Source organism: Parus major, chromosome 15, assembly GCF_001522545.3.
Source record: "Parus major isolate Abel chromosome 15, Parus_major1.1, whole genome shotgun sequence".
NCBI classification, from domain to species: Eukaryota; Metazoa; Chordata; class Aves; order Passeriformes; family Paridae; genus Parus; species Parus major.
The window spans coordinates 5,313,848-5,335,732 of record NC_031784.1 but is presented as its reverse complement, the minus strand read 5'-3'; the positions used below and the strand labels follow the sequence as shown (position 1 = coordinate 5,335,732).

General features: G+C 39.0%; 1 protein-coding gene across 4 annotated transcripts in view; it reads right to left on the bottom strand.

Moving 5' to 3' along the window:
• ZNRF3 (zinc and ring finger 3) overlaps positions 1 to 21,885 on the bottom strand; it is a 65,856-nt gene that overhangs the window by 23,684 nt on the left and 20,287 nt on the right. For 3 of the 4 annotated variants that reach the window (XM_033518288.1, XM_033518287.1, XM_015643942.3), the window contains exon 2: positions 6,047 to 6,172. In XM_033518288.1, coding sequence (XP_033374179.1) covers positions 6,047 to 6,172 — 126 coding nt within the window. Of the gene's footprint in view, positions 1 to 6,046; positions 6,173 to 11,083; positions 11,411 to 21,885 lie in introns of those variants that run through there. The other variant, XM_015643945.2, reaches the window with a different exon arrangement.

Here is a 21,885-nt window from a genome sequence, read left to right as displayed (position 1 = left end):
TAGAATATGGTCTGTGGGGAGTGAAGAGACAAGGAGAAGGGAAGCAGAAATACACTGAGCTTTTGGCAAAAGCATTTTGTTCTATGTGATTGTTTTTCTTCTTGGTGTCTTTTCCTGTGTGTCATTATGAAAAACCATCTTCTTCTGGAAAAAACATGTATTATCCCCTCTTCTGATCTCATCTATGCTAAAGTTTTGTTAGAACTCTAGAAATCACTGTGTCTATATGGTGCAGAGGTCTGATCACACTGCTAGCACTGGAGAAGTAAGAAAAATTAAGGTCAAAACATAAACTACATCATAAGTATTTGCACAAATAACAGCATAACTTCAGATATAATTTTAAAATATGTTCTACGGTTCTTTAAAATGGGTGTTAACATTTCAGGTGTCCTTGATATTATAAATGATGCTTAAGTGATGAATAACAAGAAATTACCATTATGATATAACAGTACTTATGATGTTCTTTGGTGCTTTGAGAAAATTATCATTTTCTCTTCCCCAATATATTCTTTAGAACAAATAGAGTAAAGACAAATACAAACATGGCAGGGATTACAATTATATATACTATGTTTTTTCACAGTAAACCCTAATTTTAGGTAGTGCTAAGACAACAAATCTTGGAAATAAAAATTTTAATGCAAAATTAATGAAGACACTTAAAGAACATGACTGATTCAGAAGGACTGAATCCTTAACATTAGCCAGGATGCTATTTTTTCCCCATTAGAACCATATTTCATTTTTCATTACTAAACAATGGGGTTGATAAAAACAATAGTTTTTGTTTTGTTCAGAGTTCTGGCATGTTTGACATTTCAATATAGATGTATCAGCTGACCTACAGCCAAAGGAGACTAGTCTCATTCAATAAGCTTTTTTCTACTTCATAACAACTTCCTTCTGAAGACAGAATGTCTGGGAGTTCAAAACAACCAGTATTAAGTTTATACTGCCAGAAAACTTTTCTCAGTCTGTAGTCTGACATACATTTATGCTCACACTGCTATCACAAAAAGTAGACCCTACCTCCTCTTACTTGTTCCTACCTCTGCTGGACACAACACTGTCAGCACAAACCTTCAGGCAGCCACACAGTGAAACAAACAAACCAACCAGCTTAAAAATCACTCACCCTATTACTTTTCATCCAGACTGATTAAATTTTGCCACTAATTTTTGAGACTATTGCCTCAAAACTAATTACAAATGCTTTCTGGATGCTGCTTGCAAAGAAGAAACACAGGCTAACAAACAGAAGGTAGAAAAGGTCCCCAAATTGTGGAATAGATACCACAAGTGAAATGTCAACTACTTCAATGGATATAGGAAGTTTTCTTGAAGTGACAATATTTCCTACTGCATGTAGCACAAGACTCATCACAGGATGCCTTACTGCAGCTGTCACTTCCAGCTGAAAGTATCTGAACAAACAAAGTTTTGGAAACATTGACCAAAGGTTTTAGGCATGTCTCTCATTAATTTTAGATCTTAATCTATGGCATAGTTCAGTCCTAATTTCTGAACAAGTTTAGCATGGAAGAGTGTTTGCCTAAATTCAATATGCATTTCTACAACTGAACTGAATCCATTTCTACAGGAAATTATCCAAACTGTGTATAAAGCTATTAATGTTATAAAGAAACAATAAGTATACTTATACTCCTATATTGGTCAGCAACCAATTTGAACATATAACTGATTTCTTAACATAGGCTACTAATATAAAAGTGTAAGTTGCTTTTGTTTAATTTGCCTTTTTTTATTAGTTTTAGCAACTCTAAAAAAAAAATATTAAAATGGACTCCTCACAGGCCTTCTTGTTCCTCAAGTCTTAGAACAGATCTCTCTTTATTCAGGAACTAAACTACCAACATAGCCCCATAAATTCTCATTTGATTACCTTGTAAGAATTTTTATACTTAAACTGAATTGTTAGACAAAAGGTTAGGAATCACAGTTCAACTGTTAAGTGAATTTTCAAGTTATGATGATTTTGGCCCCAGCCTAACTAGTATAATAATAATGATGACACGGCAAAACAAGAGATTCTTCTAGTTAGTATTTGTGTGAATTTTTGTAAATAAGCTCTTAGAAAAGAAGTTAATGGATATTAGAAGAACTGCTAGGAATTTCCTCTTACTACAGATTTCTTTCATCTGAAGAAAACAGGAAGCTGTAGTAGCAGGGACATCCTGTCTTTGTTAGGTTATACTCAGATGCACATCCTCAAATACATGTATCCTATTAATACAGAAGAAGAACAGTCCCTGGAAGAGAAAGAGGAACAAAATCCTTTCTTGTGGACTTTCAATCCTGCAGAAAGGGAAGAAGTGCTACTTTTAAACAAATCTTCAGCATTTTCTCACTATCCTGTACTGAAATAAAAAGCAGTGGCATTGCTGAATTGTATTTCAGTCTTGACTTTGCTTTGAAAATGACTGGGGTGGGGGAAGAATAGGAGTCTGCATATTGCAGAGTACAGGACACACGCAGTTTCAGTGCCATCAAAGTACAGTGGATCCCAGAATCCCAGAGAGGTCTGGGCTGGAAGGGACATCAAAGAACAGCCAGTTTCAACTTGCCAGCCCTGCCAGGATGCAGGCAGGCAATCAGTATTGCAGGCAGCCCTGCTTTTCCCTTCCTCCAGCACAGTGCCACTGCTGGAGCGGTGAAGGAGTCTCATTGTGCTGTGTGCAGAGAGAAGGCAGGAATTCCAGGAGGGGAAAGGTTCCCTTTGAAGCACATGGCACGAAGAGCTTCCCAGTGACCATGGCAACAGCTCAGTGGGTTCCCAGCCTGAGAACCAAGTTACTACAGCCATGCCTCAAAAACAAAAAAAGTCTGAAAGAAGGAGAGAGGGGGAGGTGGGGTCGGGGGTGTGGGGGAGAGAAGCTGAAGCAAAATCAGCCTGGCAGAAACTGAGCGGCTCCCTGGTAGGCAAATCCAGCCAATAATGCTGGTCGGGTTCACGGGGTTTCCTTTTCATTTCCAAAAGCTTTCTTCTTCCTCTGTCATTCCCCTTCTAGCCCTATTCAGGAGCTCATAAGATCAGTAAAACCCAGGCCTTTGCTTTGCCTGCATGCAGCATGGCCTCAAACAGGGCTGCACTGTGATCAAAGGTAATGGTAAAACACAGCTGCCACACACACTCCTTGCCTCAACCAAGGCCCAGTTTTCACGGGAACTCTTTACAGCAGCAGAGACATTTTTTTAAACACTTTCATTTCCATTACATCATATAAAGAAGGACAAGCAATGACTAAGAAGGATGAGCAATTACAAAATCAATATGAATTGCAAATCAATACGAAAATTACAAAATCAGTAATGAAAATGGACACATGAAATTCTTCATAGCTACCTGTGGATAAACAACTAGAACTTCTAAAAACACAGGCCAGAGTTTTACTAAAAACAAAACAAAAAAAACCAAATCAATGAATAATACAAACAAAAATACAAACAAACACACGACCCCTAAATCAAAAAAGACCTTGACAACCAAAACCAACAATAAGAATAAAACCATACAAAACCTTTTACCAGATTCATGCATCATGCAATTTACCTCTACAGCTTTTAACTAGTCTACATTCTGCTTCACCATATTCCAAACTTTCAACAATATTCCCTCTATGATGCCCCACCTTGGGGGCAGGTTAAATCAAACTTAATGAGGAACAAACTGTAGGTTTTCATTCCTTGATTTTTTCCTCCTTTTCTATATGGAAAAAATTTCCTTTCCCTGTTCAAGACCAGGCCTCCCCCATTTCCCTTTCTTTTCTTTCCCCTACTCTTTTCCTTGTCTTTTTCCTTCTCCTTCTATTTTTCCTCTTTTCCTCCCTCCTTTCCTCTCCTCTCTCTCTTCCATTCGTTTCCCTTTCACATTTTCTTTCAAGTCAGTTGCCAAATTCTAAAAATAACCAGAAGAAGACGCATACACACATGCAGCAGGTTTGATATTTACCCAAGCAAAATAGTTTACAGGCCACACTGAATCCTCACATAACAATCTGAATAACAAATTGCATGGAAACTGAGCTTTTCAGAGACCCAGACAATATTCTCACTGGTAAGATAACCAGGCTGACTTAACTGATAGAGACCTGAAAGAAGCTCAGGGCTGATGCTCCTGCTGCTATCTGCACTCAACAATATTCCAAGAATTCTGAGAAGTCCTTCTAAATCAGGACACGAGCAGAGTGAGAACTGAGAGGTGTTGCTAGCAAAAGATGAAGAGGAGAAACTACAGCAGAGAGCATGAAATAGGGAAGAAATATTTCAGGAAGAGAAGAATAAATACAGAAAATTCAGAACAATGAAATGCAGTGCACTATTGACTAGAACCTTGGCCAGGCTTTTTTCACCTGTTGAAATTGCTACATATAAACTGATACATTTGGAACTCCATGCCCAAATTCTCTGGCCACACCCTATGTCACATCACCACCATCATGCATCAAAGTAGATGCTTACAGAGCTCCTGAAGTAAAGCCAGAGTCTGCTGTTCAGTAGGCCAAGCTTTAGGAAGCTAACATCAGCAGATACTGAGCTGCACTTATTCTGGAGATGGGGGTGGCTTTGGGGACATGGGGAGTATAGAGGACATGGTGGGATTTGGGCACATAGCAGTGGGCTAGGTATATATTTTTAACTTTTATTTTTTTGTGCAGGGTACCCATGCTTCAACTTTCTTTATCCATTTTGCACATTTATTTCCTCACACAATTTTCAAGAGCCTGACAGATGGGACTGAACAGACTCCCTCCTGAAATGGCTTGCCTCAAGGTTAAACTTACTCCTGGAGTTTACTTATGGATCATTATGCATCTTTTAGGACTGAATCTTCTCTAATTCCCATCCTTACAAGACCTCATCCCCAGATTTTATCTTTCTAAGAACAAAGGAGCAACAGCTAGAATTTCTGTGAAACAAAAACAGTTTTCCAAGTTAAAAAAAAAAGAAAAAGCTGTATTATGCTGAAATTCAACAGAAAGGGAAGTCACTTCTCAAAGAAATGTTTTTCACCATGTACCACAAGTTAAACCTGCAGCAACTTTTAGACAAACAGATGGCCTTCCATTTCCTTGGAAAGGTGAAATTTTAGAAGTTTTGTTTATAAATTTACAGAGCCAAGTTTAAAAAAAAAAAAAGTCAACCTGCAGTTTTATTTTCTGCTTGATACACTGCTAACCTGAAGTCACAACACAATCCTACCAAATTTAGGCAGCTGGGTTTTAGGATGAGCCCCTGTTATGCAGTAGTTTTCAACTACTCAGTTACTGGTAGAACTTTGGCCTATGCTCTTTCACACACTTTCAAACCCTCTAGACTTTAAATGCCAGCATATAATAACCTCAATACTCACAAATTCTAAGGCATGAACAAAAAAAGGTCACCTTTCTGCTTTCTTTTTTTACATATCTGGGAGCAGTAAAGGCATCTTAGTGAGTTCAACCCATAAAACAAAGAGAAAAGTTTTGCACTTAATTTAAGATTCCAGAAGCCCCAATCCATTGAAAGATTCCAGGATGATGAAAATTTTTATTTTTTTGACCAGTACAATAAGATTCACTTGTTACTAGAGGTGTCTATCCTGCAATGAAAGTGAATAAATCTTTCTAAGTTTGAAAGCTTCTCTTTCCCCAAAAAGAGGAAATTAATGAATGTATTCTCAGAAAATTTTGCCTAAGGAAAACCAGTAAGATGCTTTAATTTTGACTGCTTTGACCAAGTAAGAATCACAGTTGCAGTTCACCCTTTCTACTCCAATACTGCTTCTACTAAACAGCCATTTTTTGCTTTCATCTTTGTTAGGTTCCTACAGAGCTCAAAAAGGGAATGCTCAGCTGCCCATCACCACCTCTATCAACTGAGTCATGACAGCATCTTTCCCTGAAGTACCTAGAGTAAAAATAGTCAAAATATTTTGTGGAGTAAGGGGAGTTTTCCCTCAGTTTATTTCTTGCTGATTTTTCTCAGAAAGAACTAATCCTTCCAAGAAACATTTACATGCAGCCCCAAAGTATCCCCTTACCTTTCCTAAGACAGTGAGACATGGCTTGGGCTCCAACTCTGGCTGTTCCAATTTCACCACTCCTACCCAGCCATATTCATACAGGTCTTCTTCATCATTGCTATTACACAGTCCAAGAGGATGCATCTGAAACAGAATCAGAAAGAAACTTTTAGCCAATCATTAGAATTCAAAACCACACAGACATATAAATAAATAAAATAATAAATAAAAGTGTATTTGTTTTAAGCTAAGGTACACCAGAAAAACTTAAATGTAAGGCTGTATATATGAAGAATTCAGTACGTTTCTGAAGCATGCTATGAGTATAAAATCTTTGCAATTTTATGTAGACTGACTGTCATCTTGCTTATGAAAAATCATTTAAGTCCTTTGCTCAGACATAAAATTCTTAACTACAAAGCCCCCCCCTCGGCATTGCAAACCACCTTTCCTTGCAAACCAAAAGAAATAACACAAAGTGTTTGGCAGAGCCCCTTATAAAAGCTTTACACATCATTAAGATCCAGACCCCATGTTTCAGAGCCACTGTCACCTTTTTTATTTTAATAATTGCACAGTATTAACAGGCTGTCATCCTTTGAAACAAGCTTATCACTTATGCAAAAGTAAGATAGAGAAAATTCCTAACCATTGTGAAGTATTCCCTATTGTTTTCTGAACCCAAGTGATAAGTAAGTAAGGCTATCATGAAGTGAGAAACTTCAGTCTCCTTTCAGAGATTTGTGTTTCTTACACTAGGCAACAATATGTCTTTGTTTTAATTTCAGATATTTAATCTGTTCCTCCACTTTCCAAGCTTGGTGTAGTTACTCTAATTAGAGTAGTTACTCTAATTTTATTATGGCAAGGACCTTCCTAAACAATGTTTGTCTTTTCCAGATTTGTTGTCTTTCCATTGGATAATATCTTTCTGTATAAACTAGAGTGTCATACATCTCACTTCTTATACTGGATACTGTCTCTTCTTGTTCTCTTTTTCCTTAGATTTTTCACAGACCCTTGCCTCTTTTCCAAGCTTTAACATATATTCAGGTCTTTGCAAAAAAAGGTCTGTATTTCATCCAGTTTCATGCCTTCCCTTAAATCTCAACTTTATCAAACTAACTGAAGAAAACCACAAACTGATACAACACTATGACAACTTTGCTTTCTGGTAGCTGATTATAATAGGAGGAGATTATACTGCTCAATAATTTACATATATATACCCCTCACTAATCCATGCAAAATAGCACCATGTAATGGCCCCTAATCCTACCATCACTTCTGCATCACCAGCTTGTCGTTTTGTCCTTTTCTCCTTTTCTCCCATGTCTTGTACCCTGACTTCCATTTTGCAAGTGATACAATACATGGAGTGCTATTTATATTATCTTGTGGGGCCCTAACTTTCTGAATAACTTGGATGATTACTGTAAAATATGGGAAACATGATGGTGAACTGGCACAATACAGGGATTTTCCTACCACTCATCATTTTTCAAGATTCATCACCAATCCATTCCAAGAAAAAAAACCAAAAACAACAAGCCACACTAAGTAGACTCTTAATTCAGCCTTTCTCCCTTTTTTTGTTACCTAAATGAGTTACTATCACACACTGCTAAGCATCTCACATGGATGAGCAATTTAACTTAGTGCTAAAGCTTGGGGAAGTACTATCACTGCAAGATGAACCACTCCATAAACTCAGTATCTGATGGATAAACTCTTCAGCACAGACATAAAAACAGAGGATGGAGTCAGGCAGAGTGCTCTCTCCTAAACTGCCAGGGCAGTATACCAACATAATTAACCCCACAAAGAGTCCATGGATCCTTTAAGCAAACACAAAGCTTTAATCGATACTAAGTATCTAAAGAAACAGAGAACCATTTCCTTGATGTAATTCCCTTGACATCGGGTCTATCAACTGAGCTTTGAAACCATAACCCATATCTAAGAAGTTTCTAGTTCAAAATCCTTGAAATATGCTGGGGCACTTTCTACATGCCTAAAAGGGTAAAACTGAAACCACGACTCAGGTGCTTTTATCCAAGGTTACAAAATCTGTATACATTGCTGAGGGTCTAAAATTACTTTATAAAGAGCTGCACCAATTTTATGTGGGTTAGTGTTACAGGGCAGACAAACATTAAACCAACAGATGAAGAATACTTTGCTCTGTAACCCTATCACCTAAAAAGTTCTGATGATTAAAAGAAAACTTTCACCCTTTTGCCCTTTCTTTATGTCTGCCAGGATAAGGCATTATAGTATTACAAAATGCCATATGAACGGCTCAGGATCTTTCTACACACTGTCTCATGTATAGAAAACCTTTGGTCTTTTTTTCCCAACCACAGTGTAAATAACAGCTCTACCCACTTTAGTCCAGAGAAAAAGGACTAAAGGAGGTAGAAGGCCAAAAGGAACAGAAAATTCTTTCCACTGCCACTTTTCTCCAGAATACTGTTATTCTGTGACAGCTTCCAAATGTGAATGACCATCTGGATCAGACTCACCAAGCACACTCTGCAGTTGTGTCCCTGGAAATCAGTATAAAGCTGAAAGAGCTTCTTCTCTTCCTTTTACAAACATGTATTAAAGACTCTGAAAAAACCCCAGAATCAGCACCAAGGCCAGTAAGACATGGGCTTCAATGACAGAAAACTTTCTGTCCAGAAAAGCACTCCACCACTCCAAGCCACAAGCAGTTGGTAGATTCTGCTTAGATACCACAAGCTTACATTGTAGTGATCTCTGTAGATCATGACAGATAAAATATACTGTAATTTTCCAAACCAGGGATATCAACCAAAAGTGCAACATAAGCATGTGAATTTAAGAATTCAAGCCTGAAACACTGGTGTTACTTCTGATTAGGTGCCCACATGGAATGGAACACCATTCACTGGGGCTGATGGTGCTTGTGACAGGACTCACCCAGTGCAAGTGTCTGCCATGTTCTCATCGTTTCTTGTAATAATGCAAGTGAATTAATCCCAGAATCACAGAACACAAAAAAAGTAAGGGTAAATGAAAATCTCTCAGGCCCAGGGAGGATCCAGGGTGTTTCTCAATCACAGACATATTTTACTTTAAACACACTAAACAAAAGGAATTACGGACAACCTACAGGGGCAACAATAAAACTAAATCTTTTCTGTGAGGCAGAAAATTATCAGTAGTTTCAAACTGTCACAGTAAAAAGCAAATTCAAAACACTACAGTGCACAAGCCTCTAAAAAGGAGCAGAACTATTCAGTCATTTTGTGAAGACTTGAACTCTTCATTGCTGTACAGCCTGAAACAACAGACACTCCATATAGCTTTCCCACCTGGAATGCACTTGGCATAGATTCATCTCTGTCCACATGAATTCACATTCCTTCAGTAGACAGGCTTTTGAAATAAAATTTATGAGCTTTTGCAGTGCTCAAAAGAAAACATAAAAAACTAGTCAACCTGAATAGGAACTCTATCATCAGGGAAAGCTTTCTCTTAAACCAGGTGTAGCCTCTGGTAACTGAAAGGAAGAGAGTTCCTTTCCTGGCTTTCCCCAGGTGTACAGAAGCAGAGCCTGGTAACTCCGTTCAGACTTCAGATACTTTTGGCTACCCAGCCCCTTGGTGCCCTGTCACCACTTCCAAGCTCTAGGTCTTGTTTCCTTCCTCCAATCCCATTTCCCAGGGAAGCTTCTTCTAAAGGAAGGATCCAAAGTCTGAAATGTATCAAGGCTTAAGTGAAATAAGGCAACCAAACAACTGAAGTGTTTTACAGGGAGCAGAAAAACCATTAGTACTCCTCTGCTGGGACTTCTGTAGTAAGCATCTCCTCTGTCAAACCAGCCTTATTAAACACAAAAAGTGGACTGAGTGTACATGCTTTTTCCAAAATGCAGTAAGTCACCAAACAGATTTTGAACAAGTAACAACAACTTCATTCACCAAAAAGTACTGGAGGATGCGGTGTCTGATTCAGAGACAATCCAGTATTTTGGTGCTAGACTCACTATAAATCGGATGAAAGTGAGATAAGGAAAAAGGAGCACACTCACAAATATAGAAATATTCCTTGGAGATGCAGAGAATTAGGAAACCTTTAGGAGCTCAAATTGGCAAGAGATGTCAAATCTAACAAGTATATTAACATCAAGAAGAATTGCAAACAATAAATGTCTGCTATTGAATAGCAGTAACAAAGCAAGAAACAGCTGTAAGGAGGGTCGAGTTAGGAATCATCCATGCAAACCAGGCATTACAGGTGTCCAAGGAATCTGAGAGGATGCCTCCAGGTGTCTTATTAGAACTGGCTGCTGTAACTGCAGTGTCAAGCTCTATTATTTTTCACAGGTCACAGAGATTGGGGGAAGGCCACTGATGCCAGGAAAAGAATGCCACACTCATCTGCAAAATCCAAGAAGACAGATCTGGGAAACCCCCAGTGCAGTCAGACTCTCTTCAGTACCTGAGAAAATCATGAACAGCTTTATGTTCTTTATGACAGCTATTTCCAGGTACATAACAAGATGGCAGCTGATAATGCCAATCTGGATTTACTCAGTATAAATCATGCTTGACCAATCTCTTTATGTTTTCTGATGAAGCAACCTGCCCCATGGATGACAGGAGAGCTGTGGATGTCATCTACCTTGACTTCAATGAAGCATTTGACATCACCCTCCTTCAACATCCTTGCTGACAAATTGCCAAGATATGATTACTATCCTGGTTTAATTTTCTTCTTAGTAGCTGTTACAGTGCTGTGTTTCATGGTGAGAATAATGTTGATAACACATTGATGTTTTAGATGTTGCTATGGAGTACTTACTCTGTATCAAAGACTTTTCTGTTTCCCATGCTCCACCAGTGAGCAGATACACAAAAAGCTTAAATTATTATTAAAATAACCGATATGAGACCAAGAAGGCTGAAAACCCGTCATGTTAAGCATTAACAACAGTAATTTTTGTACTTCCTCTGAAATTTTAGCTCCTTACCTATGAAAAGAGAAACTACTTCTTAAGAATTAAAAAAATTACTTTGTACTCACTCTCCAAGACAGGCTTGAGTCACCTCAGTTGGTCGAGATTTAACATTGATTGTCACCACCACTGCAATTTTGATCTTCAGCATAATGCTGCTACTCATACAACAGCATCACCACAACACTATTTGTTCCTACTACCTACAAATACAGCAGAATGAAGAACTTAGCTTTTTCATCTCCATTTACTCTTCTGTGTTGGTACAGCAACCCATTAGCAAAAACTGATTGAAGGTTCTTGACTGCAATATTCCAACCCAGCATTACTAAGACCTCACCAGAAAGAAAAGGCTCAGGCTTTAACTCCACTGTGTCATGATGTTTGAAAAAAGCATCAGTAGAATGTGTCATTACAGATAAGCAATCTGAAACTGTAAAAATAGGGGGAGTAATGTTTTAAGATCTAACAAGTAGGGTTTTTTTAAAAAAAATTAGGCACTGCTATTGTTTCTGCAGCCTCATGATAAAACATGAGGTTTTTTTATGCTGGCTGCAGCTGGAACACAGCAGCCTTTTTAGAAAAGGGGAAGGCCAGAAGCATTTCCCCATCACTCTGCAGTTTTGCCATGCAGAAAAGAATGTTTATGCCGCAGCACAAGTAGAAAGCTCCATTAAAATATGGTTTATTTTCCCTTTCAGGCAAAATTTTTTTTGTTTTAAAGAAGTACATCCTGCAAAAAACCAAACTGCCACAAAATGTAACATAGGACCTGAACATTTCAGCAGTGAGCTTTTCTTGGCTATCAGTTGTGACCATGCTGTCCAACCCAGCGGTCAGCATTGAGCCCACAAGTGGCTTCCACTAAACTTTCTCTACAGCAAGAGCATCAGGCATTCCTGAAATCCTCTCACAGTCCACTTACTCCAGGAAGTATGCCAAAAGGGATGATGAGAAATCCAGTCTATGCTGTAATTGAATGTAAAACCAGAGATACTCAGTTGAACACATCCACCATGCAGAAGAGGCCAGGCAAATTCTACAGTGCAGACTGGCAATGTGCTAAACAAAGTCCAAGAGATCCTGTCAAAAGCAGCAATAAGTTCTGAAGAGCAGCAGAGGAGGTTTTGTTAACTAGGGAACAAGATCTTAGCACTGATCTAGTTCAGCAGCAAACTCAATTTACCTGTGCCATGGTCCAGACTGAAATCCCTCAGAAGAGGAGAACTGCCTGCCAGACACACCTGGCAGCAGCAGCATGTTCCCAGGCATCCTCCTGCTAGGACTGTCCCAGCTCAGCACAGATATCCACAGCAAGTGCACAGGAACAGGCGTTTACAAATCTAAACTCAGCACATTTAGATGTGTAAATCTGCACCAGATTTGCTGCACAAGCAGAGATTGTACTGCCCAAGCCATGCAGATAAGCAATCTATTGCAACAAAGCAGCTGGACACTAATTATTCCAAAGACTTTGCAAAGGAAGCTCCCAGTCCATTCAAACAGAAAACTGGCTTCTCCTTCCTTTAAAGCATCTCAGAAAGCAAAACTCCCATGAAAAGATGCACATACTGTAGACAATTTGAAGGAAGATTTCTTCTTTCAGGAATTTAAGTGCTTTGATTACACTGAGTTCTCCTACCATAGTATTGTCACACCAAAGGAGAATAAAGTCATGTTTACAATTGTGGCTTTTTTTTCCTCCCCTCTTTAAATAGGTGGGAAGATGCTGGCAAAAAATGCATGCATAATGCCACTAAGGACAGGAGAAACTAGAGAGAAAATCTGGAATAAAATGATTCCTTGATAAATTACTTTTAGCAGAAGGCCAGTAGCTACGTGATAAAACAAAAGAGTTCTGGCTCTATAATGAACAAGACAGACCCCCCCCCCCCCAAAACACTTAATTACCAAACCTTTAGACATAATTGTAACTGGCTGAGAAAAGCAGGATTATCTTACATCTCATGAAAAACTGCATTTGTCTCATAGCACTCAAGCAGGGACTTATAACTGAAAATATTAGGTCACTGCCATATAATCTCTTTGCCTTAAAATAAAAGCCTGGTATGGAGTTACCAATACTCTGCAACTAAGTTTTCTAGCAGAAAATGGGAAGTATCAAGACACCCTGACAAAGCCTGTACAACATAATGGGATTTGTTCAACCTTAGGGAGTGTTTGGACCCCAGAAAGAATGAATACAACTATTCAACAACAACAAAACCCAAACAAACAACAACAAAAAACAACAAAATCAAACAAAACAACACTAAACCCCAAACAAACAAACTACCAAACCCAGTTGACTGGAGCTGTTCATATAAGGAACCCTAAAAGAAATTTCCCTTTGCATTCCCTTGCCAAAAGCACACAAGATGCAAACTTAGAAAATCTGGCTGTGATGAAAATTCCAAGGCTGTTAGGAGGAAATCAGAACACACATGTGCACGTACCAGAGAAGGTAATATTTTATTTTATTTTACAGAAACAGCTCTGAAAAGTCTCAGAACTATTTGTTTACCAATTGTATTTTAGCAAGGAACTTGAACAAACAGATTGACAGATCTGATGCAGACCCAGAATTTCTCAGTACTGTAAGACTCCAGACCAGTAGTGACTGTTCTTTGTATATGCACACTGATTTGAGATGTCCAAACTCACTACAGTTCATTTTTCTGGCACCTGAACTGGTCTAGATCCTGGCTTTCCAGGCAGTCCTCGATGCAGTAAAAGCTGACTTGCTTCTCCAGAGCCCCTAGGACCACTGACAAGAGAAGATATTATTCTGTGTATTTTGCAATAAGCTACTAACAAGCAGAGCTGGTTTGCTTGCATTCAGGTTTGTGGGGAACTTTGCTAGACAAACAAAAGGGTAGGGAAGGAAAGAAAGAGGAGGTAAAAATAACACAAATTATTTCTGAGGCATCCTTTGGTTTTGAAAGTGAAGATCCAATTAAACAGCAGTATAAGAATATACTAATTACATCTGGAGATCATAGCAAAGTCTTATTGTTTGGATTTCCAAAAGCAGGCAGTGTCCACGCAAAATGTGACCCAGCCACAGAGCTCTAGTGCATCCCTTTCCATTTCACACCACAGCCTTCATTAACAAGGTGATTATATTGTCCTGTCTCCAAGAGGAAGCATTCACTGGGGCGAGAGGGAGGGAAGAGCAACAGAGAACATGCACATAGAGAAAGGCTGCACTATAACTAAGAACAATATTGTACTTAAAAAGAGGGATGGGGGAAGGGAACTAATGTGAGTAGATTGTTACAGAAGAACACAAAGTCCTTGCCACAATACTAATCAAACTTCCTTTGTCCTAGATACACATGCCAAGCAGGAGCTCTGTATTTCTGCCAGAAACCATTTGCCATATGCATGACAACATTTTATCTATATAGAGAGGTAAAAGCAACAGAGGAGAGGAGGGGAAAAAAAAAAAAAAAAAGGTGAGAATGCAGAAAGAAATGAGGCTTAAAATGCACAACACTCCATTCCATCCCCCTTCCCCTCACGCCAACCTCTCATCTATAATCCAACACAAGAGAGACAACAGGCAAACAGCAAGAGGTCATCTTCAAAGGGCTGGTTGCCAAGGGAGGCCAGTGGAAAGAGCGAAGGCATGTCCTCATCAAAGTCCAGCAGCTGTGGGAGAGCCACAGAGGTGCAGCTTCCCCTGGGGCTGCAGTGAAATTCAGAGATGGAGGATAAAGCTGGAGCTGGCAACATAAAGTGGGCAGCTTTGCACTTTGCTTCAGGGGAAGCACAAAAGAGAAGGGTTAGGATATTTTAATCCTTCTTTCCACCCATTTTTGCACTCAAGATATTTGAACTACTGTTTAAACTCATCAAGATACGTTGTGTAGAATATGCTGCAGTAGGCAGAAGGCAGCTGCAAGGATCAGCTTTCTACTCAGTTCAAAATTAAAATTTTGTCTCAGTGACTGTGCTAAGAGGGATGGAAAAGGTACAGCAGATAATGTACAGCCAGCTGTAGTTTCATTACTTCTCACAGAAAACATAAATACATCTTCACAGTCCCACAGTAAACACTGCCTTTAAACAAAATGTGTTATTTTTCTAGGAGAAACTGTGGAATAATAAATAACAGACTCCTAGCTACCTGCAATATTTGCATAAAAATTAGAAACCAACATCAGAGCAATCCCAGACTCTGCTTTTTAGAATTCTCGTAACTTTTTGAGGTATTTTTATTAAATACACACATGATGACCAAATGTAAAAATTAAGCCCTTAGTCCTCAAATACAGGAAAAGCAGCTGCAAGTGCAAGCAATGAAATCTAACAGATCAAATAAAATCTGAATGCAAAGAGGAATCAAAATTGCTCTACTATGAACAAAAAAAACCCCCAAAAATTTCAAGAAATAATTAAAATTTTTAACTTTGTAGTTCTCAAAAGCTAGGAGCTACTCTATTTTAGAAAACTGTCATCCTTCCCTGCTAGAACCAATACTTTGTTATTATTTTCTCTTAACTGTCTTAATTAGCCAACAGAGCTTAAAAATACAGTTGAATTACCAAGTCATGGTAGGATAGAAATAATTTCATTATATTTACCTCCCACATCATACCCAGTATCTTCCCCAAAACAAACAAAGAAGGGAAGCAGCTGGCATCTGCTAAGGATGAACAGACACTTCTTGAGCGTGTGTTTTGGAGCATGAAGTTTCAGTTGCTGTCAGCACAGAGGCAGCTTGAGTGCTAATTCAAATGGCACCAAAGCTACATGGTTTGAACAAATCCTCTGGGTTGCAACACAAAAAAGCCGTCAGCAAAAAAGGTTTTAATATTTAGAAAATTCTTGATCATTACTTTGATTGCAAGTCAGTCTGGAAGTACCATTAGGGAAGGAAAAAACAGATTAGTGATACAGTCTGCTTTAGTCAGCATGAAAAAGCTTTTCAAGGCTGAAATGGAATAGTTCATAGCCTAAAGATGTACTCTTTCTCAGTTTAGTATGTGAACTGATCTTTGAATATTTACATACACACTCTTTTGAGATTTTATGAACTATATGATCTCTAGCCAATGGAAAAGTTCCTTCAGCCTGTTCTGCACAAGATGCTCTTTAAAGTTTTTAATATGATGAAAATTGAACAGCCTCAAACAGAACACCCATCTTATGTCTTTCAGAGTGATGTGATGGAGACAAACAAATCACCATCTCTGAGACTGTGCTCTCAGCTCAGGGATGGAATAGTGATTTCTCTGTTCCCAGAGCTCGCAGCACACCCTGAGGCACAGGCCCAGCACAGGTGGGATTCCAGCACTGCCTGCTCCCACTGCCCAGACGAGACTTTCCAGCATCCACTCTCCTCCAGTTGCTCCTCCCACACTGCATTATTTCTAAGGAATTGTATTTTTTCCTCTGTATTGTTACAAAAGTACCTGCACTGCATACTCTGTTTAGTCTTTCCCCACTTCTCTGTCATAAATCACCCAGTTCTGACCCAGTCTACTGCAAATTCCTTCACACATCTCTCTTAAGACATTACAGGAAGAAAAATACTGGAATCAGCTATGGGTATTATGGGTCTTCATTACTTCTTTGTTATGCTGCTATTTAGTTAGACTATTTTGGACACCTCCTCTTACTTCTTATCTTTGCACATATTTCTTTAAAGCTTAACCTTTAAGATTTCTAAATTTATAAGATAGTTGACTTGAGGATAACTATAATATTCTTGTGTTGAATTTTATCATAAATTACAAAGCACTCTCCTGCTCTCTACATTTATCTTACACTGCAATAACCAAAAAACGTTCCAAGAAAATCCCTGTGACAGTTTACAGGGTAGTGTTCACCTTAAATTGTTTTCCAAAGTTCACCTTTTGGTCAGATTCTTGTTAACCTTTTATAAGCCATTCTGAACCCATACACAAACCAGTAAAGTTTACAGATGTGCTGTTTCCAGCTCCAGCTGTCACATGCCTTCCCCACTTTGTGCTCCAAGCTTTCCTCTCCAAAGCTTAGCATTTGACCCTCCTTTCATCTGATAACCTAGATTACTTCAATGGATTTGCACTCAACTTATGGCTTCTGCCCATGTGAAAACATTTTCAGGTGCTAGGTAACTTTTAGAGGGAAAGGACCCAATGGGAAAGCAGAGGTCTCCAAATAGCTACTGTTGGCTTCCAAACAGTCTCCTCTTTCTCCGGCACCAAGTTGTCAAGAAATTACTTCCACAGCACCCTTCATGCCCTGCACCTGCTTTGCACATTTTCTGGCAAAATCCAAACATCTCACCTAGTTTTATGTGCACTTCTTTGTCAGCTCAAATCAGCACAATCTCTCTGACCTATATACTGTGGAAGTACAGGTGCAGCCAAAGTCTGTGCCACAGCTACACAAGATGAGGCTCTAGGACAGGATGCACACAACAGACCATGAGATCTCCTTTACTGGAAGGTGAGTTACCCTGGCCCAGAGAGGAGCTGACTTGAAAACAAGTACAGGCCAGTCTGTAAATCAGGTGCCAAGAGCTGTTCCTGAAAACATATCAAGCCTTAACATTTGGGTTTTTCCATAAAAGAAAAATACCTGGTGCACTGGGTTCTCCGTTTCAGGTAAAGTAATGAGTTATGCACTGTTTCAACATTTTCTATTACAAAAATTCAGTGCGTATCGCAATCTTTCATGTTAGCAGACAGAAAGCACTCAAATCCACTGGGGAAAAAACGCCCTTCTTAAAAACTACCACCTGATGGCAGCCTGTGGCTTCAGTCCTATTGTTCCAAGTGGCAACTGGCAACCATTTTGAGTGAGATTAGCTCTACCCTGAGTCACCACTGAAGAATGCTCCGTAGTAGAGAGAATGACTTGAAAATAAAAAGCTATGCTTAATTCTAACGTAGCACATTGCTGAACTAGTCTCTGCAAACGTTCCCGTTTCACACGCTCTGAAATTCATCCTCCCTCTTTCAGCCCTAATTTGTTTTATTTTGCACAGGAAATAACCAACTTAAAAGTAACACAGGCTCCACAACTCAGTCCAGTGCACAATTCACAACACTTGGTCAGATCAAAAGCTGACTTGATGGCCAGTTTCACTCTCTGCTCACAGCCTATGCTTTGACATCTTGAACCAGAATCAGAACTATTCTGCACTCAACTAATTATCACTTCTTTGCTCTTTTTCATTTAGCAAAGGCATTTACAGGAACTTAGCAATTGGTGCCTGAATGATTAAAATAATTTATATAAAGTCAAACGAACAATAATGGAAGGTTCTGGAATTCTGGAGACCCGATGCACTCCCTTTTCATTACAAGGAATTTACTCCTGATCTAAGAGCAAAATTCAATTCCACTTTAATTAAAAACTACAGTAGTGAACTGTTTTCCAGAACTGTAAACCAAAACAGGTTTTCTCATCTTTTTCTGAGAAATATTAATGTATATACCTATCATATTACAGCACCCTACGTATGGGTGCGGAAAAAAAATTAGGTACTGAAAGTTTCTAAAGTTAAATTTTTACCATAATTAAAATAATGAGACCAAATTCAGCCCTAAATTTCAAATGTTTGTGCTGTATTTCAGGATACATCAAAAACTCTTCCTCCTTTTCCCATCTCTTTTGATGACTCCTTCATATTGTCACTAATCTATTGCCTGGTTTCTCCTTTCTTCCAGACTAGCCCCTCACTATTTCACTCCCACCCCATGCTGCCCCATTTTTCTATCCAACTCCTCCAGCCCTGGCATACAACCCATGCTAATAAGTCCAGTAAAGCCTATTGGCTTGGGTTTAGTGCTGTGTGTCTCCTGCTGGCACACCTCAACACTCAAGTATGCCTCACTGATTGGGAAATTAATGCTGCAAACTGCACTCCAAAAACACAGCAGTGTGGGGTGAATGAGTGCTGTCTGCAGGACATTCCCCTCATGTCAGAAAGTTTGGATATGCAGTGAATGAGGTAAGATACTATGAGAAAAGAAAATACAATTGTGGTTAAAGCAGCTGAATGCTTCCCAACAGACGGGATTGCTTCCTCTGCCACAGGATTCCTATGCAATATTGGGCAAGTCAAAAACAGCCATGCAGGGTGTGACCAAAAATCCAACCAACACGGTATCCTATCTCCAGCAGTTGCTAACTGCAGGAATTCAGAGAATATGAAAAGCAGAAAAAATACAGAATGATTATGCTTTAGATACAACCTCTTAATTATGGCTATCAATGATTAAGACTTCCAGAGCTGAGATTTCACCCAGAATATTGCGTTTAAGTAAGTAATGCATCCATGTTCCATGTTTTTACCTAATTCCTTTGGAATGACACACATACTTACAGCTTTTACACCATCCTACAGCAAGAAACACAACCTACTGTTTTTAAAGCATACTTTCTTTTGCTTGACTGTAAAGCTGTCTTGTGAATTTCAATGAGAAGTCTCTCATAATCCTGGTTAAAAGGAATAACCAGTAAATGTTCCTTAATCACTGTCTCTACATCAGACTTTACTCAAAGTCTCTTGTCAACAGTCTTTCAAGCTGATGAAATTCAGGTCTTTTTCAGTGAATGTCACTCTGTTACATGACTCAGCTGATCCACAGTTTGTGACCTACCTGTTCCTTTATCTAGTCTCCCCTTCCAGTTTTATGATGCACTGCATGAAGCATTCAAGTTCTTGGAACCCAACGATGCTCTCCAAGTCTTCTGCTTTGCTCTCTGATAATTTGCTCTCTTACCTTTCCTACTAATTGCAACATCCCATGAAATTTTCAGTGTAAGGATAAGGTTTTCAGAATACACTTTATTCTTAAGAAGGAAAAGGAATCTTAGCCACAATTTTGAAAAGCTTTTTATGATGCTTCTTTGTTCTTCCTGGTGCATGCCTCCAGCTTGTATTACAATGAACCAAGATCAGCACTGATAACCTGCTGTACATACAGCTGTGACTTGGGAGAATCCCTTTAACCAAGGGCTGTAAAGGCACATTCAACCAGATATAAACAAGGGGAATGGTCTGCAGAAAACATGACAGACACAAAAATAAAAACAAAGTCAATGGAACCTGTGCTGAATCACAAAAATAAACAGGAAAGGCTAGGCATTGTGAAAAGAATAACCACACTCACAAGCACATCTTTGCCCTCCACTGCTGGGGAGCCGCTAATTTTGACTGTAGTATTTAAATAACACAGAATTGATGTTCATTTCTAAAAATACATGTAAGAGATCATTCCATCAGGCATTTTGAGAATGGTTTATCTATAATCTATAGAATACTAATGTATTTCACAATCACCAAAGGCCACACAAGAAAAATATCTATGCAGCAAAAGCCATGGTTAGGATGCTTCATTGACTCATACAACATGCAGCCTCTGTCAGGTAGTTAACAGTACAGCAAAGTATTTACCATCAGTCTTGAATCAGTCATTCTAGCTCAAAAAAATCACAATCCCCCTCCTCCTTTAAAAATACAGCCATTCAAGTGAACTTCAGGCCACAGGCAGAATTCCTGTATTTGTACCAGTAGTACTGTTGTTCTATATACAAAGTTAGCACATTTTCTCCTAGATTAATAACCTTTTCTAGTCTCTTACACAAAAGAAAATCTGAATGAACAGATCAGACATTGTAGCTGACAGTGCTACAGCTCTCTTCCTATATATACTCCCTCAGGCTGGAGTCTGAGTAAAACCTGTTCATGATCAAACTCATCTGCTCACTATCATCATCAGCTTCCTGTTCATTCATCAGTATATGAATGGTTACAATAGGGCCATCAAGACAAAAGATAGCTTCAGAGGGAATGTCTAACAGAGGAAGAAGTTACATCAGCCTGACGCTTCTTTGTTCACAAAGCTCTGACCATTAATAGCAGCTAAAGACAAGGCAGCTGCTGCACAGAATTAGGAAGGGACAGAAAGAACAATTACTTCCTGGCAACGTTTTTTCCCCTGCAGCTCCAAAAAAAAAAAAAACTCTACAGAATTCACGCTAAACAGAAAGAGTAAGTAATGAGAAAAATTCTGGAAATTTAGTTGTCTTCCCTCCAATCCTGTTAGTGAGCAATTTAAGTAGCTACCTGTCAGACATACCAATAAAACTGCTGTTCTAGACCTCTTGCACTACATGCAGCAACATGGACTCCACTGCTCTTCAGAAATAAAATACAATGTCACAGTGTGCAGCAACTCCCAAAACAGATCTTCCCTGTGTGCTCTCAAGTTTAGACAACACATGAAGTAATGGACTGGAAAAAAATATGAAAGAAAAACCCATTAAGAGCTCTCCTGTAGAACTTGATCCTTATGGGAAGACCTAAACCACAAGCTGGCAGAGCCTGGAAGCATGTACTGCAGAATTCTCATCATATGCTCACTCTGATCTTACATTCCTTCACAAATATCTGCTACTGGATTCTGCCAGAGTCACTGGAGCAAAGGAACTTTTCTGGTTAACTCAGCATGGCAGTTGTGTTAATTCACTTGGTTGCATGAATCGAAAGGCCACAGATAACCGCTGGCAGAAGTGGCTCCACAAACTCAGAGCACACAGGAAATCAGCTAAAATATCTTTTTTTTTTCCATTCTGTTGCTCACTAGAAGAATGGGGATGCCACACTGATGGAAGAACCCACGAATTTACCTTTGTCCTATGGGCAGAGAAACCTCTGCTTTATTAACTGTCTTCTCCAACAGACTGGAACAGTCTGTCCTTCACATATCTGGATGGCATTTCAAAAAGAATATATTTTAAAGCCAAAAGCCATGGTAACTGCTAGAATTCCCATCCCAGAATTTTTCTCTAGCCTCCCTGTATGTGAGGGGAAAGTGCCTGCAGCAGTAACACAAGTACATGTCAGAGCCCATCTCAAAGCTCT